The sequence below is a fragment of the Podarcis bocagei genome, assembly GCF_964188305.1.
Source record: "Podarcis bocagei genome assembly, chromosome: 2".
Classification (NCBI taxonomy): domain Eukaryota; kingdom Metazoa; phylum Chordata; class Lepidosauria; order Squamata; family Lacertidae; genus Podarcis; species Podarcis bocagei.
The window spans coordinates 22,884,781-22,902,214 of record NC_138126.1 but is presented as its reverse complement, the minus strand read 5'-3'; the positions used below and the strand labels follow the sequence as shown (position 1 = coordinate 22,902,214).

Sequence of the window (17,434 nt, the reverse complement as noted above, 5' to 3'; positions counted from 1 at the left end):
CGAGTGCGCGCGGGTGGGGTCCAGGGAGAGGGGAACAGAGTTAGAATATATTTATATTGTAGAAGAAAGGACAAATAGTGTTTCTCTCTGATTTCTGTTCATCCGACCCTCCCCGAATGTTTTTCCAATGGAAATATTGATGCTCGTGGCTTGTTGCTTTTTTACCCATACGATGTTTGGCGAGAGCTGGGGATATTTTGCAAGTTTTCTTTGCGTACAGGATAGAGTTTTTGCCGATTCCTTTGCTTATACTGTACATTTCCGGCACGGGAACCTACATATCACTGGGAACATATTAATTTAGAATATATTTAATGTAGACTGCCTCATTGGCTGTTTTCACGCAGCAACCCAAACCAATCCTTTGACGTTTGTGTTCCTTCCTGTTGGCTTCCACGCACTCGAGGTGGTTTGCAGTGATTAATAATCTCAGATAGGAGTTTATCATCTTTACTCCGATCAAACTCGTGTCCCTCGCACTGTATGAAGGGCAAATATACTTGCGTACCGAAGTGGAATTAGAAATGGAAAGGAAAAATAAAATAAAACCCGGAGGCAATTTATAAGGCGACTACCAATGCAAAGACGACTGAGCAAAAACAAAAAAGGTTTCCCTAGCGAGATCATACTAGGGATGTATCATCTGGTAGTCCTATGAGTGGTATCGACTCGGGGATCGTGGATTCTTTGATACTGATTTAGCTTTGCCATAACTCTGCACGTTTCAGTGCATGATTCCACAATACATTTATTAGGAGAAACCAAAATGTCACAAAACAACGAACAGGTTGTCGTGTTCACAAAGCTCTTCGTTATGTAAGAACAGCAAAGGCGAAGGGAGAGGCGGGAAAGCTGCCTTGATGTCAGCCTTTTTATGCACATACGCAAACTCCGGTTTTGTTTACTAATCATCCTGATGATTAATACACGTTGGATTCTTAAAAAGTAGGTTCTGATTGGTCTACAACTTAGGTTAGCAATTTAAGAATAAGTAACAAAGGTCAATGAATGCATATATTTAAGCCAGACTGTTCCCACTGAGTAAAGGACGGGATAAATACCAAAGGGGGGGGGGATCTGCCAACAAAACCTCACGCGTTAATTTGGACATCCAGGAACAGAAGAAGGATTTTGTGTGGCGTCAAAAATGTTTACACAAAAATGGGATGATTGAAAGGTGAAAGGAAGCCAGGATATTCTGTGGTTCTATAGTATTGTGCGGATTTGACAATTGGTAAATGAAAAAGACTTGATAGTAGATAGCAATATGAATACGATAATAGCTAGAGACTGTTTATGGCGATGGCAAATATGTTGGAATTGTCTGGAAAATACAGTGGCGCTTGGATCACATCTCAGTCCGGTCCTGATGTGAAGTGAATGCAGAAATTCCTAAAATTGTTTTGCTGCAACTGTAAAACCTTTGACTGCTACAGAAATTAACAAAAGTCATGCTCAATCTGCCTCTCTGACATTCGTTGGCAATAAGCGCCCTGAGATCTTATGATGAAGGGCAGTATATAAATCGAATGAATGAATGAAATAACGTAGATTTGAAATCTTTCTCCAGGTTTCAGACTCTCAGTGAATTAACTAGGAACAATTTAAGTCTGCGCTTGTGAGAGAATCAAATCAGACGCACTATGTACATACAGAATTATCCTATTATTATTTCAATTTATTGGCCGCCTAATACAAACGCCCAGAATATTTCTGTGCACATTTAAAGAAAACAATCAAATCTCAAAATGAAACAATACACCCAAAATATAACACAAAGGCAGTTCAGTATGATATTTCTATTTCCTCAGATACCTGGAAGTTGTGTATCTTAGGTGTGTCCCACTGTATTCAGTGTCTTACTCACAGGTAAGAGGGCACACAATCTGTAAATTCTTAACATCTGTAAATTTTAAAAAATGTAAGATAAATGTGGGACTGCAGCGGAAAAAAGCTTCTGCCAGAAAATACTTATTGGTTTTTTTAAGTTGCCATAAAGATTGCTGTGTTTGTGGCAACAGACGAGAACGTGGCTCCACATCAATTTATATGATTATACATAGGAGTAATTATTACTGAAAATCAAAAGTTTCTGAAATAGAATTTAAGTTCATGAAAAGTAACCATGTCGGACAAGATTATATTTTAAAAGGAAATATTAAAATGAGATATCTCCTCAGATGTTACTTGTTGGTAACCTTCTTTTGCCCATGTGTACGTCAAAACTGATTAAATTTACAACGTCTCCCAGAAGTGTCTTTTTGAGAGGCGCAACTTTTCCCTCAGGCAGGCGAGCGAGGTGCCGGGGAGGAAAAAAGGCGGGAAAATCTGAAGCGCTTGGCCGCCATTTCCCCCAACTGCTCAGGAGCATCAAGCCCCGCCCCCTCTGCTTTCTCCTCCTCAGCCTGCGCATATTTAGTCTGGGAGTCTAGAGGGGCACTTTAACGAAGTATCGCAGGGAACCGTCTAAGGTAAACTCCGTAACAGGTTTCTTGGAGGACCGTCGTAGCTTTCACGCGCTGGAAATGTATAAGCAAAGGAATCGGCTAGAAATTCAATGCACAGGGGAAACTTGCAAAATATCCCCAGCTCTCACCAAACATCATATGTGTAAAAATAAAAGGAAAAAAGCCAAAAGCATCAATATTTCCATTAGAGAAATATTCAGGAAGGGTCGGATGAACAGAAAGCAGAGAGACACTATTTGCCCTCCTACAATATATTCTAAATTAATCTGACAACCTTCTCCCAGGACCCCACCCGCGCGCACTCGTTTCCTATTGGTTTAGAAATAGAATCCTTTTTTCTATTGGCCTGTTCATCTTCGACCAATCACAGCCAGCTCAAGAAACGTATAAAAGGCGCCCACTCCAAAACACCTGCAGTCTTTTCGTTATTTCGTCGAGAGAGTAGTCAGGGACCTTTGAAGATGTCAGGTCGCGGCAAGACAGGCGGGAAGGCACGAGCCAAGGCCAAGTCCCGCTCTTCCAGAGCCGGGCTGCAGTTTCCCGTGGGCAGAGTCCATCGGCTCCTACGCAAGGGAAACTACGCCGAGCGCATCGGCGGCGGAGCGCCCGTTTATTTGGCCGCGGTGCTCGAGTACCTCAGCGCCGAGATCCTGGAGTTGGCCGGCAACGCAGCCAGGGACAACAAGAAGAGTCGGATCGTCCCGCGCCACTTGCAGTTGGCGGTGCGCAACGATGAGGAGTTGAATAAGTTGCTGGGCGGAGTGACCATCGCGCAGGGCGGAGTCCTGCCCAACATCCACGCCGTCTTGCTGCCCAAGAAGACCGAAGCTTTGCATAGCGCGGCCGCCGCCAAGGCCGCGGCCAAACCCGTCACCAAGGCCGCCAAAGGAACCAAAATGGCCCTCAAGGCCAGCACCGCGCCCGTTGCAGTTCAGTAAGGAGCAAATGGCAAAAAGGCCTGCCGAGGGCGACCAAATAGTAGACCCAAAGGCTCTTTTCAGAGCCACCCACAATGCTCATGGAAGAACGAAACCACTCTTAAATAAATTAAGCTGTTGGCTTGGAATATTGGCCCATTGATTTTTAAGACCCCTGGGAAATGAGGTTTCAGGGTCATGTTAGGCCATTTAAAAAATCACTTTTAAGCTGGTCACATCCCTTTCGTTAGACATTTAAATTCCATGAAAGCAGAAATCCCAATTTATGTGACTCGGATTAGCAATTTCGGGGACCATGACAGCTAATTTGTGCTTGCATGCCCAATGCATCCATATGAGCACCAGCACTCCATGTTTTAGGAAAAGGATTGCAAAACTCCAATGGGCTACTTACCTGATGATTTCCTATCTAACTGGTGGATTAGCTGTATGGTCAGATACAGCCTGCAGCCAGTTATACTAGCAGCTTTCCAACTATTTTGTATACCAGCTTGCACCAAAAGGCACTGCCTCCAGGGCCCTGCGTTATTCTCCAACTGCTACATAATACTAGTACACTTGGGGCATTTGCAAAGGGTTCTGACTCGCTTTGTAGCAGCAGCAAAGCCTCTCACCCCACCCTACCCCTTTCGCAGGTTGCTGAGACAATGACAGCTTGAAGTAAACCAAGAGGGGATTGTGGGGAAAGACAAGCTCTTCTGGTAACAAATACAGTACACAGGTTGAACAAGTGTTATGGGTTTCCCTGCCCCCAGCCTCTGGTCACTGTTTTGGATCAGCATCCTGTGAGAATCCAAAAATTCACCAAAGCAGAACTGACAACTTCACCTCTGTCTAGGAGAAGCCATGTCTTATACAGGGTGAATCTTTTAAAAGAGGCCCCGTGGAACATGTGTACTCAGTATCCACGGGGCCTCTTTTAAAGGACTCACCCTGTACTTATCAGTGGTTTCATCTCTCCCCCACCCCCGGGGTGTGTGGTCTAGTGGCATAAAAAGGTAAAGGGACCCCTGACCATTAGGTCCAGTCCTGGACAACTCTGGGGTTGCGGCACTCATCTCACTCTATAGGCCAAGGGAACCGGCGTACAGCTTCCGGGTCATGTGGCCAGCATGACTAAGCCGCTACTGGTGAACCAGAGCAGTGCTCGGAAACGCTGTTTACCTTCCCGCCGGAGCGGTACCTATTTATCTTCTTGCACCTCATGCTTTCGAACTGCTAGGTTGGCAGGAGCAGGAACTGAGCAACAGGAGCTCACCCTGTCGCGGGGATTCGAACCGCCAACCTTCTGATTGGCAAGTCCTAGGCTCTGTGGTTTAACCCACAGTGCCACCCGCGTCCCTGGTCTAGTGGCATAAGAAAACACAAACGTTCAGAGAAATATTTCAGCACTTTATTATTTTTTAGATTTGGAGGAAAATGTACAACTTTTGAGATTTACAAACAATCTTATGAAAACATTGCCCAGTAAATAGCTTAACTCTAAAACTTAACATAACTAGACTGGCTAGCCTCTCTAGTAAGTCGGTTGCCAGTCCATAGTTTTGAAGTACATAATTGCATCTCGGCTCCATATCTCAGCAGCATGAAGATTGGAAAGATTGTCTCCAGGCAGAGGGGTCTTCTTGGTAGTGACGTCCTCCCTTTAGATGTCAAGGAAATAGGCAACTACAGTACCTGACTTTTAGAAGACATCTGAAGGCAGCCCTGTTTTGGGAAGTTTTTAATGTTTGATGTTTTATTGTATTTTTACTATTCTTCTGGGAGCTTTTCAGAGTGACTGGGGAAATGCAGCCAGGTGGTTGGGATATAAATTATTATTGTTGTTATTGTTATTATTCTTATTACTAGCAAAAGCACGATTTAGCCTTTGGGCATGCGGCCAGGGATCTTGAGCCCCTAACAGCTGTGTGGCTGGCAGAAACCCAACAGGTCAAGCCTTTCCTCTACAGTAGTATGGAAATACCGTACTGCAAGAAATGCGTATGTGGTTGCCACCTAGTGGCCAAAAGGCAGAAGTATCTCTTTGGAAAAGTTAATACAAGCAGTTTTATAAATTGCACCTGCAGTCCAGAATCACAGGCTCCTTAAGAATCTCTAGGCAGATTGGACAGGTGGCCTCACTGTGAGATGTGGACCAGATCAGCTCTCGCCAATCTGGTGAGCCCTCCAGATATTTGGGGGCTGTAGCTCCCATCAGCTAAAGCCTCTGGAGGGCACTAGGTTGGCGAAATATGATCTAGTCCACATCCCATAGAGCCCAAGAGGTCCGGACATAGATGGACTCCTAGCAATGGGCTACACAACGGAGCTCTCACTGTCATTTTGTCTATAACCACTTGCAAAGACCTTGTGCAGAGTTTCTTGCTGCACCTTTAAATACCAAGACACCTAATCAGGACACAGGTGTGTCACCTGCCTGCTCTAAGGCAGAGTTAGAATCCCAGTGGCCACAGCCGGTAGCTTTCACTTTTGTTGTTGATCTGCAGCCATGAGCAGGAGATGTTTCATCCTCATACCATGAAAAGCTTCATTTGCTGGTTTCTGCACACTAGGCTGCTTTAGAGGGACAGAAGCAGGCAGATATCTTTCACTGGACAGCAAACAATCCTAATAAACAAGGTGGATGGCAGAAGACAGGGAAGAAGCGGCTTCTATGGCAAAACAGGGAATATATGCAAATATTCCTGTTATAATTGTATTTATATAATTGTTTTGATTTCTACGTTGTACTGATACTATGTTATGTAGTGTGGTGTAAAGTGCTCTGTGGTCTTCTGATGGGTTGTAATAATAATAATAATAATAATAATAATAATAATAATAATAATAATAATAATAATAATAATAGCAGATAAGAAAGTGAAGTTTATGTGTTGCTCCTCCACAGGCAAAAAACTCAACAGGTATGGCTTTCCCATCTCTACATTACCGTTTTGAAAAACAGCACATTCTGTACAATGGTTTCAGCTCAAACCCAGATGAAATGGTGACCAAATGCAGAATCCCTATCTAAGTGTCAGCATAGCTTAGTCTGCCTCAAGGTCCCCCCCAGAGTTTCATGGCTGAGTGGGGATTTGAACCCTGGTCGCCCAGGTCCTAGCCCGGCACTCTAACCACTACACCACACTGGCCTTCTGCCTTTCCCTCTTCCCATATTTTCTATACATCCATTTCAGCTTTCCCCTCATTTCCCCCCACTTTTCATAATGATTATAAGGGGTGCCTCTTTTAAGGGAGCTGTGGGGCAGATGTTACTTTACCTTGATGGGATTTCAGTGCGGGGAGAGGTATAAATGGTCTGCCCCCTTAGTTCCAGACACCTGGGAGACCCCAAAGGAATGGAGCCTTGCGCAACGAGAGCTCACAACTCTGAGTACATTTTAATAAGGATAACTCTAAACATTTATACAGCAGCCACGAAATTAAAAGATGCCTGCTTCTTGGGAGAAAAGCAATGACAAACCTAGACAGCATCTTAAAAAAAGACATCACCTTGCCAACAAAGGTCCGTATAGTTAAAGCTATGGTTTTCCCAGTAGTGATGTATGGAAGTGAGAGCTGGACCATAAAGAAGGCTGATCGCCAAAGAATTGATGCTTTTGAATTATGGTGCTGGAGGAGACTCTTGAGAGTCCCATGGACTGCAAGAAGATCAAACCTCTCCATTCTGAAGGAAATCAGCCCTGAGTGCTCACTGGAAGGACAGATCCTGAAGCTGAGGTTCTAATACTTTGGCCACCCCATGAGAAGAGAAGACTCCCTGGAAACAACCCTGATGTTGGGAAAGATGGAGGGCACAAGGGGACGATGGGGGACGAGATGGTTGGACAGTGTTCTCAAAGCTACCAGCATGAGTTTGACCAAACTGCGGGAGTGCCTGGCGTGCTCTGGTCCATGGGGTCACAAAGAGTCGGACACGAATAAAAGACTAAACAACAACAAACAGATTGCTGAAAACACACCGATACGTTCTCTTAGCAATTCTTACGACACTGCGAGGTAGGTTGGAATATTAGGGTCCCCACATTAATTTTTATGGGTGATGGGGAGGGTGCTAAGGAAGGAGAAAATGAGTCAATTGAACTTCATTTTGACTTTAAATGTAATTTATAATGGTGAGGTAATACATCCTGGGTATATGTGAAGTTAATCTCATCCAACCCCTAATTAAACAGATTTGTTCCTGCGACATGGGCCTCTGTGATTGGTGGCACAGTGTCTACCTGTGGAAAAAAGTTTGACAGTTGCAGGGGAAGTTAGGAGCGAAGCTTTGAGAGACTCTACTTTGGGAATATCGAGGGGGGGCATTGATTGCCACAGATTGGTTGCCCTCCCCTCTCCCTCCCTTCCCCCAATTTGCTTCTTCTTGTCAGCTTTATATAATTATAGGAATATTCAGGCTGTACAGTGGTACCTTGGTTCTCAAACACCTTGGTTCCCAAAGGCCGAAAACCCAGAAGTAAGTGTTCCGGTTTTCGAACGTTTTTCGGAAGCCAAATGTCTGATGTGGCTGTTGGCTATTATTTTGGGGCATTTGCACCAATCAGAAACTGCACTGTGGTTTTCAAACATTTCAGAAGTCAAATGGAATTCTGGAACAGATTAAGTTTGGGGCTTTTGTTTTGCTATTTATTTTGCATTTTTGTTTTTGAGGCATTTTCAGTTAATTTGTTTTTGTGACTGTGTGGAACCCGGTTCAGCTACTGATTGATTGATTGATTGTGTGACTGCGGAAATGGATTAAAAAAAAACCATCCAAACCATGACTATCATCAGTGCAGGTAATAATTTTTTATTTTTAAATTTATATCATCTACAATACTGTCTTTTTTATTTTATAGTACACTGCATTGGTTATTGCTTTCATTTGTGGATCAATGGTCTCGTTAGATAGTAAAATTCATGTCAAATTGCTGTTTTAGGGGTTGTTTTTAAAAGTCTGGAACGGATTAATCCGTTTTGCATTACTTTCTAGGGGAAAGCACGCCTTGTTTGTGGGATGCTTTGGTTTTGGAACGGACTTCCAGAACGGATTAAGTTTGAGAACCAAAGTACCACTGTACTCGTATTCAAACCTTTCGCATGCATTCTTTTGCAATTCTTACAACAAGCCTGCAAGGTAGGTCAGTTTTATTACCTGCAGGCTGCAAATGGCAGAGGTGAGAGAGAGAAGAAGAAGAAGAGAGAAGAGTTTGGATTTGATATCCTGCTTTATCACTACCCGAATGAGTCTCAAAGCGGCTAACATTCTCCTTTCCCTTCCTCCCCCACAACAAACACTCTGTGAGGTGAGTGGGGCTGAGAGACTTCAGAGAAGTGTGACTGGCCCAAGGTCACCCAGCAGCTGCATGTGGAGGAGCGGGGAAGCGAACCTGGTTCCCCAGATTATGAATCTACCACTCTTAACCACTACACCACACTGGCTTCTCTAGGATACCTGAGTGGACTCATTACAAAAGAGGAGAGGGCAACTCTCAAATTCGTAGCACAAGTGTTTAGCCATTATGCCACGATATCCCTTCCCTCTACATGAGAGCCAGCCGGGACCCATGTAGTTCATAGCTGCCGTCAAAAAAGATCATATATTTTTATTTCATATGGGGACAGAAGAGATGGTCTCTTCTTATTTATCTGTTATTTATTTATTTATTTATTTATTGAATTTACATACCATCCTACACCCGGAGGTCTCACAGCAAAGATCACAATACATAAAATCTAAATAAAAACAAAGACCCAATAACACCTGCCCAAAAAAGAGCCACATTTTAAAAGGGCATAGCATGTTGATCAGTTCAACAAAAGGAACAATTTTGGCTGGCGCCTAAAAGTGTATAATGAAGGCACCAGGCGAACTTCCCTGGGGAGAGCATTCCACAGGCGAGGAGTCACTGCAGAGAAGGCCCCGTTCTTTCCAAGACCAGCCATGAGAGTTCCTTTAGGGGAAAGCAACAGATTCAGTCTGACTTCCTCCACTCTCTCCTTTCCATGTACGTGCTCAAAAGATCCCTGATCTCCCGCGCTCGGGGGTTGGCCGCGTACACCGGCTGCCTCTCCGGCTGCTGGTAAGACCGCGAGACGGACCTCACCACTTCCTGCCAGCCTTCCTGGAGAGGCTCGCCTCTGGTCTCGCAAATGTTGTGCAGGATGCAGCAGGCCACGATGACCCGGGGGGCGTAGCGCTCCCTCACGTCCAGGCGGGAGAGCAGGCACCGCCAACGGCCCCGGAGGCGCTCAAAGGCGGACTCTGCCACCGCGTGGCAGCAGACGAGGGCGTCGTTGAACCGCTGCTGGCGGGCGTCCAAGTGCCCGCCGTACGGAGTCATCAGCCAGGCCAGCAGTGGGTAAGCGGGGTCTCCGAGGATCACTGGCTTCAACTGCTCGCCTCCCACGTCCACGGTCACGCCGGGACCAAAGGTCCCTTGGTTCATGGCGCGGAAGATGGGCGAGCCGCGGAAAATCCGGGCTCCGGGAAGCTTCCCAGAGCGCCCCGCGTAGACGTCCGTGAACCTGCCTCTGTGGTCCACCAGCACTTGCAGGACCATGGAGTAGTAGCCTTTGCTGTTGATGTACTCGGTGGCTCTGTGTGCTGGAGCGATGATGGGGATGTGGGTGGCGTCGAGGACTCCGATGCAGTGGGGGAAGCCCTTGGCAGCGAAGCCTTCCATCACCTCCTGGGCACCGGCCAGGTGGACCACGTGGTGGTAGACGTCGTAGAGTGCTTGGCAGACTTCCATGACGATCCTGGAGACCGTGGAGCGGCCCACCCCAAAGCACTCGGCCACCGAGCGATAGCTATCCGGGGTGGCCAGCTTCCAGACGGCGATGGCCAGCTGCTTCTCAACGGTGATCGGAGCGCGCATGTTGGTGGTCTGCCGCTCGAGGACGGGCCTGAGCCGGTCGCACAGCTCCGTGAAGGTCCTCCGGCTCATGCGGAAGTTCTCCTGCCAGAGATGGTCGTCCCAGTGGGGCAGAACCACCTTCTCCCACCATTCAGAGCGGCCCGGCTGCACCCAGAAGGCCCTCTCCATGATGTAGAGCTCGTCGATCAGGCCGGCCAAGACGGCCGGTGACTGGAAGAGGCACGAGCACATCATGGCCTTCAGAGAGTCGATGCTCGATTCCACCACCGCCCGGAGGCGCACCGATGCGGCCGTCTCCACCATCTCCTCCAGCTCGGCCAGGTCGTCGCGCCCTCGCGGCAGAAGCTTCCGGCGTGTCGCCAGCCGCGCAAAGATGCGCGACTGGATCCCCGCGACGGTTGTGATGGCGGCCACGGCAGCTGTGGCGGCGGCGAGAGCAGCTGATGCCGTCTGATCACCTTCTGGAGAAAATGAAAGACAAGAGAGGTCGTTTCAGGAACACCAGGAAGGATCTGCTTTGTACCAGGGCAGATTCCGGTGATGGAGCTCCATATCTGATAGGCAATGGGTCTCAGGAGCCTCAGCAGGGAAAAGCCTTTTGAACAGCCTTTTGAATGTGTTTGTGGGAGGCAGGGGGCCCACTATTGTTTCCTTCTTTTTAATTTCACTATTTATTTGTGCTTTTACTTTGTATTTCATCTATGAACCACCCAGAAGTCTTGTGACGACGGGCGGTACATAAATCTAACAAATAAAATATGAATAAATAAACATGGGTGACTCTAAACGAGGATCGGACAAATTCATGGAGGACAAAGGCTATCCAATGGCTATTAGCCACGATGCCTGTGCTCTATCTCCACGATTGGAGGCAACAAGGCTTCTTAAGAATAAGAATTTTATTAATTATACCCCACCCATCCGGCTGGATTTCCCCAGCCACTCTGGGCAGCTCTCAACAGAATATTAAAAATTAAAAACTTCCCTAAACAGGGTTACCTTCAGATGTCTTCTAAAAGTCAGGCAGTTGTTTATTTCCTTGACATCTGATGGGAGGGCATTCCACAAGGCGGGTGCCACCACCGAGAAGGCCCTCTGCCTGGTTCCCTGTAACCACACTTCTCGCAGTGAGGGAACTGCCAGAAGGCCATTGGAGCTGGACCTCAGTGTCCGGGCTGAGCGACGGGAGCAAAGCCAATTGCAAGGAACCACAGGAGGGGAAAGGGCTGTTGTGCTTGGATCCTGCTTGCGGGTTTCCCACAGGCATCTGGCTGGCCACTGTGAGAACAGGATGGTGGACTACATGGGCCACTGGCCTGATCCAGCAGGCTCTTCTTAAGTTCTTACTTTGGGGTGCTTTCACCAACAGTTAAAGTCCCATCTATCTACCCTGAGTTTCCCCGGACAACTAGTGTTGGGTCTGAATGTTTGCCGATTAGGATTTGGCCTTTTTTGGATTCCACAAGGCTTCTTTTTAAAAAAGACAAAACAAAAACAAAACAATGCAAAACAATTTTGTTATTGCTGCAAAGGAAAGGGCACATAGAATTTGCCAAAAAATATAATTTGTTCAGGTTCCTATTATTCATTAGACAAATACCTGTTTGTTTCGGTTCAGCTTATTCTGTTGCTGCGAGTCCTGGGGGGAAAAGCATGTGGGCACAAGGGGCACTGAGGTGACCAATACCTGCTGCATATATTTAAAGGAAGAAGTGGGGCTGGCCTGTGGAGGCCGTGAGACCAAATAATAATAATAATAATAATAATAATAATAATAATAATAATAATAATAATAATAATAATAATAATAATAATTTATTTATACCCCGCCCATCTGGCTGGGTTTCCCCAGCCACTCTGGGCGGCTTCCAACTGAATATTAAAAACAGTACAGCTTCAAACATTAAAAACTTCCCTAAAGAGGGCTGCCTTCAGATGACTTTTAAAAGTAAAATAGTTATTTATCGCTTTGACATCTAATGGGAGGGCGTTCCACAGGGCAGGCGCCACTACCGAGAAGGCCCTCTGCCTGGTTCCCTGTAACCTTACTTCTCGCAATGAGGGAACCACCAGAAGGCCCTCGGTGCTGGATCTCAGTGTCCGGGCTGAACGATGGGGATGGAGACGCTTCCTCCTGTACAAGGAGAATTTCCACGTTTGAAACTTGCAGTCATGGAAAAGGCCAGGCTACTTCTGTAGGTCCATGATTTTGTTGTTGTTGTTGTTTTTTTACATTGAATAGGATAGAATTTTTTAAAAAGAGAGATTTCCTGCTTGTAGCTGGAATTCTTTTGTGTTTTGCCAGCCGTTGAGAGTAAAAGCCGACTGTGACATGTTGGTTTAATCTCTCAAAAGCTGAAAACATCCCAGAGTTTGCACTGCAGGAGCTTGCAGAAGCTAGGGCCCGACTGGAATGTCCTTGGAAGCCTGAGAAAGAAGTGGAAGCTCCCTTGTTTATCAGTTTCACATCCACACCCTTCTCAGCAGCCCCTGAAGGCTCTTCCTGGTCACAAACCCGCATTCGCAAATCTAATGAACTAAAAAACCAAAAAACTCTACCGTCTTTTAATTCTATGAACATGTACCTAAGCATGCATCTGTTAAGTCTCTCAATAGCTTTGCAAGAGTTACAAATATAGACAAAAATGCTAGCTTATTCTCCTACTTTGTGAAATGAGCAACTTACTGTGGGCCAGAGGATACCCAGTTTAGATCTACAGTCGTACCTTGGTTGACGAACGCCTTGTGAGTCAAACGTTTTGGCTCCCAAATGCCGCAAACCCGGACGAGATTGCTCCAGTTTGTGAATGTTCTTTGGAACCCAAATGTCCGATGGGGCTTCTGATTGGCTGCAGGAGCTTCCTGGAAGTCAAATGGACTTCGGAAGGGATTCTGTTCGACTTCAGAAGGCAGCCTCTTAAGCGCACCAGACAGAAGGGACCCAAAAGCCAGCAAGCAAATCCACCTTTCACCTGATGAAATCAAACTTTTGACTCACACGGTTTCCACTGAAATACTCTTCTGTTTTGTTTTTCTGTCTGAGTCCTTACCTGAGCTGCTATTCCTTGGCATCTCCTCTGTCTTAGGGTCCTGGGGGTCCAAGTTCGATGTTTCTTCTTCTCTCTCCATCCTCAACCTCACCTTAGGCTTTAAGAAAGGAAAACCTAATCAGGAAAGAGAAGCCAGAACAAAGGCAACCACCAGGGGCTGGCAGATTCCAACAAGATGAGAAGCTCCAAAGATTATAATCACCCAAGCATGTGCAGAGCAGAGTAGATTCTGAAGGAGATTTTTGTAGGATCAGAGTTGGAAGGGACCTCAAACATCATCCAGTTGGTGGAGCATCAGACTCTTAATCTCAGGGTCATGGGTTCGAGCAAAAGAATCCTGCACTGCTGGACTAGATAACCCGTGTGGTCTCTTTCCAACTCTACCATTCTAATGCAGGAATTACAGCTTGGTTTCCTGGTAGAGCTGGAAAAACGCAGCCAAAATTGTCAAGTGGCTGGAGACACTCATAAACTTGTATGACAATACTGAGCAGGGGCAATGCCTGACAAACCTGGGCATGAGAGCTGATCTACCCAGCACTCTGAACAGTGCCAGGCATTGTGGCTTATCCGCCATTTTAATGCCCACCAGACCCCCACAGCAACACCACATCCCCATCCGTACTGTACATTGAAAGCAGTATCATTCTGCTCAAAAAAATGTCATGGCTTCCCCCAAATAATTCTGGGAAATGTAGTTCGTTAAAGGTGCTGAGGGTCGTTATATGTCTCTGACTACCACTCGCTGGGAACTGCAGCGGGGCAGAGTACCGTTGTGCTCATGTCCTGCTGGCAAACCTCCCCACAGGCCACAGGGCGAACAGGATACAGTGGTACCTCAGGTTAAGAACTTAATTCGTTCCAGAGGTCCGTTCTTAACCTGAAGCACCACTTTAGCTAATGGGGCCTCCCGCTGCCGCCGCCGCGCGATTTCTGTTCTCATCCTGAAGCAAAGTTCTTAACCCAAGGTAATATTTCTGGGTTAGCGGTCTGTAACCTGAAGCGTATGTAACCTGAAGCGTATGTAACCTGAGGTACCACTGTACTGGTCTGGATGGGCCATTGGCCTAGTGAGGCAAGTAGGAGATCCCTATTCCACTCGCAGAGCTACCAGAGTTCCCAGAGTTCCCTGGGGTTAAATAACACTGTTCCCAGTTCCCAGCATTCTTTGGTGGGAAGCAATGGCCTTTAAAGTGGCATGACGCTGGTTTAATGGTATAGTGCAGAAGATGTCTGTGTTAGACACACTTCCAGGAAATTGTGCAGGCCGCTGCCGACTTAAAATAGTGACCCTTAAAACAAGCTTCCTAGGAAGTGAGTCTTGCTGAACTCATTGGCGCTTGCTCCAAAGGAAACATGCGCAGGGTTGGGTTGGGATTGGGGAATGTGGCCATTGCTCTGTGGTGGAGGTAGTCTTAGGTTTAATCCCAGGGACCTCAGGATTTCAGATAGCTAGCCTGAGAAGGCTTAGGACAGGCGTACCCGAACTCGGCCCTCCAGATGTTTTGGGACTACAACTCCCATCATCCCTAGCTAACGGGACCAGTGGTCAGGGATGATGGGAATTGTAGTCCCAAAACATCTGGAGGGCTGAATTTTGGGGTGCCTGGCTTAGGACCTGCCTATGGCAGGGATGGGGCGGGTGGATAGCTGGGGGCAACATCGCCCACCATCCCTGGTCACTAGCTACACTACTGGAGTCCCACAGTGCCAGGAGAGCCACAGGTTTTCCTTTCCTGACTTGGGAGACTCGCCATTGGGTGGAGCTGCTCACAGTGCATGGCTAAATCAGAGGCAGGCAGTCTTCAGGTTTGTCTGATATCCTATTTATTTTTACCTAGAAGACCAAGATTTTCCAACCAGGGCCAGATGCAAAAGGCGTACCTCCAGGGTGCGGTTTCCCCAAATGCGGGTTTCTATTTTTTTGGACTACAACCCCCATCATCCTTAGCTGGCAGGACCCAGGGGTCAGGGATGATGGGAACTGTAGTCCAGAAACAGCAGCAGACCCAAGTTTGGGAAACCTTGCTCTAGGGCAGGGACAGCCTGTGTGGTGATTTCTTAATACTTCAAACTACGACTCCCAGAAGCCCCAGTCTGCACTGCCAAAGGTCAGGGAGGATGTGAGCTATAATCCAAAACCACTTAAGGGCGCCGGTGCAGTTACCTTGTGTTTCTGAGCAGCAATAATTTATTTCCAGGGCCAGAAATGAATTGAGCCGGAGCTGAATTTCACGCGGAAGTCTATTCCTGATTAGGGATTCCCCCCCCCCTCCATTTCAGGAATTTATGTTTAGGTGGAGAACATCATTTCTTCACTGCTGATGGGACGACCGAGCGCAGGAAGCCCTTGCCGATCTACTGCAAACCATCCAGATCTCAGCAGATCTCGAGCCACCTTCCGCCTACCGGATTCCCACTTGATTCAGCCTGGTCGGCGTCTTCCTTACACCATCCCCCCGTTTACATTCAGGGAGGCGCCAGACTCCTTTATCGCAAGCTGCGGACCACAGGAATCATCTTGCTTGTTCGCTCCATCTGGAGATGAAAATATCTCATATTCCCCCCCAGGATCGGATCGGCTCTTCGGGCAAAGTTGGGTTTCTAAAATCCGCCCCGCACGATTCCTCCGCCTTGTAAGAAGCAGAGGAGACTGGGATCTACTGGCGTCCCCCACTTCCTGGAGGTCTCGCAGATTCTGCATATGCACGCAGGAAACGCGCGTGCAAGAAGAGACACGAATCCAGGATCGGCAGCAAACCCTCCTCCGACAGCCGCGGGACCGAGGAGATCCTCTTCCTGTGGCGACTGCGCCCGTAGATCTCTTACGTGTCAGCTCCCCTCAGGGTCCTAAAGCCTGCCTGCTCCCGGGAGTTGTGATTCTGGGTCGGCTTCTTCACCAAGACTGTGCCTGCGATGCAGTTCTTGCTTCACTTAGGCATCATGACTGTGCCCTAACACCAGGGGTGGCCCCGCCATCGTGGGTGCCCGAGGCCGTGGGTGTCATGCAGCATGCATGACCCTGGCACTGAAATTTGTGGATGCCTGGGCACCCAGTTAGCCGACACCTATGACCAGGAGAGGGTGGCGCTATGGGTTAAACCACAGAGCCTAAGACTTGCCGATCGGCGGTTTGAATCCCCGTGACGGGGTGAGCTCCCGTTGCTCAGTCCCAGCTCCTGCCAACCTAGCAGTTTGAAAGCACACCAGTGCAAGTAGATAAATAGGTACCACTCTGGTGGGAAGGTAAACAGTGTTTCTGTGCGCTGTTGTGGTTTGCCAGGAGCGGCTTAGTCATGCTGGCCACATGACCCGGAAGCTGTATGCCGGCTCCCTCGGCCAGTAAAGCGAGATGAGCGCTGCAACCCTAGAGTCGGTCACGACTGGACCTAATGGTCAGGGCTCCCTTCATGCAGTTCCTCCAGACCCCGGGATTGCCATGGGTGCAGGGCACACAGGGTGATCAACTTGGTCAAGAATCAGCCTGCTCTGCTCAGACAGGTCAGGCATCAACAGAGGGGGGATGACCGCTGGGAGGAGCCCAGAGAGAAGAAACACCATGGGGCATCTCCAGCGGCACAACTGGATACCTTCATCTGCCCCACCTGCAACAAAACAGGTCTCTCCTACATCAGTCTCTACAGCCACAGCAGGCGCTGTGACTCTCCAGCAGTTTGACTTTACCCCCCCACCCCAGGTAACTCTTCCATAGAATCATAAAATTGCAGGGATGGAAGACAACCGGAGGGTAATCTAATCCAACCCCCTGCAGTGCTGGATCAATGCTGGTACAGTGGTACATTGGAAGTCAGAGTCTCGATTTCCAAAACGTTCAAAAACCAAGGCGCTGCTTCCGATTGGCTGCAGGAAGTTGCAGAAGTCGCATCGGATGTTTGGGTTCCGAAGAACCTTTGCAAACCGGAACACTCACTTCCGGGTTTGCAGCATTTGGGAGCCAAAATGTTTGACTTGCCAAGCAACACATGATACTCGCGAGTGGCTTTCAACTGGCTGCAGCAGTCAGATCGTAACAGACGATAAATGTCTAGCTCTGAGACGAATTCTCCCACCAATCATCCCATCACCGTCTCATGGGAGACGAATTCTCCCTA

The 17,434-nt window shown here is 47.6% G+C and overlaps 1 protein-coding gene and 1 pseudogene across 4 annotated transcripts; one reads left to right on the top strand and one right to left on the bottom strand.

Moving 5' to 3' along the window:
* Window positions 1-2,887: 2,887 nt before the first annotated feature.
* Window positions 2,888-3,534, top strand: LOC308579919 (histone H2A pseudogene; annotated as a pseudogene). Its single transcript has one exon. The product of its transcript is annotated as a histone H2A pseudogene (transcript).
* Window positions 3,535-8,837: 5,303 nt separating this feature from the next.
* Window positions 8,838-16,443, bottom strand: LOC308580815 (uncharacterized protein). Of its 3 annotated transcripts, none has more exons than XM_081183007.1 (3): window positions 15,490-16,443; window positions 13,323-13,419; window positions 8,838-10,733 (listed from the first exon to the last, which is right to left on the bottom strand). In XM_081183007.1, the coding sequence occupies exons 2-3, from the start codon at window positions 13,399-13,401 to the stop codon at window positions 9,367-9,369; spliced, it is 1,446 nt and encodes a 481-aa protein (XP_081039133.1). In that variant the 5' UTR covers window positions 13,402-13,419; window positions 15,490-16,443; the 3' UTR covers window positions 8,838-9,366. The 3 variants fall into 3 exon arrangements, 2 of the variants coding, with proteins under 2 accessions (XP_081039133.1, XP_081039134.1); XM_081183008.1 differs by having other exon boundaries at window positions 15,732-16,443; XR_014004849.1 differs by lacking the exon at window positions 8,838-10,733 and adding an exon at window positions 10,742-11,550.
* Window positions 16,444-17,434: the final 991 nt, after the last annotated feature.

Coding starts and splice junctions, on each gene's coding strand:
- LOC308580815 (XM_081183007.1), bottom strand. CDS start 13,401: ATGGAGAGAGAAGAAGAAACATCGAACTTGGACCCCCAGGACCCTAAG. Junction 10,734..13,322: donor GCCAAGGAATAGCAGCTCAG/GTAAGGACTCAG, acceptor CATTTTCTCCAG/AAGGTGATCAGACGGCATCA.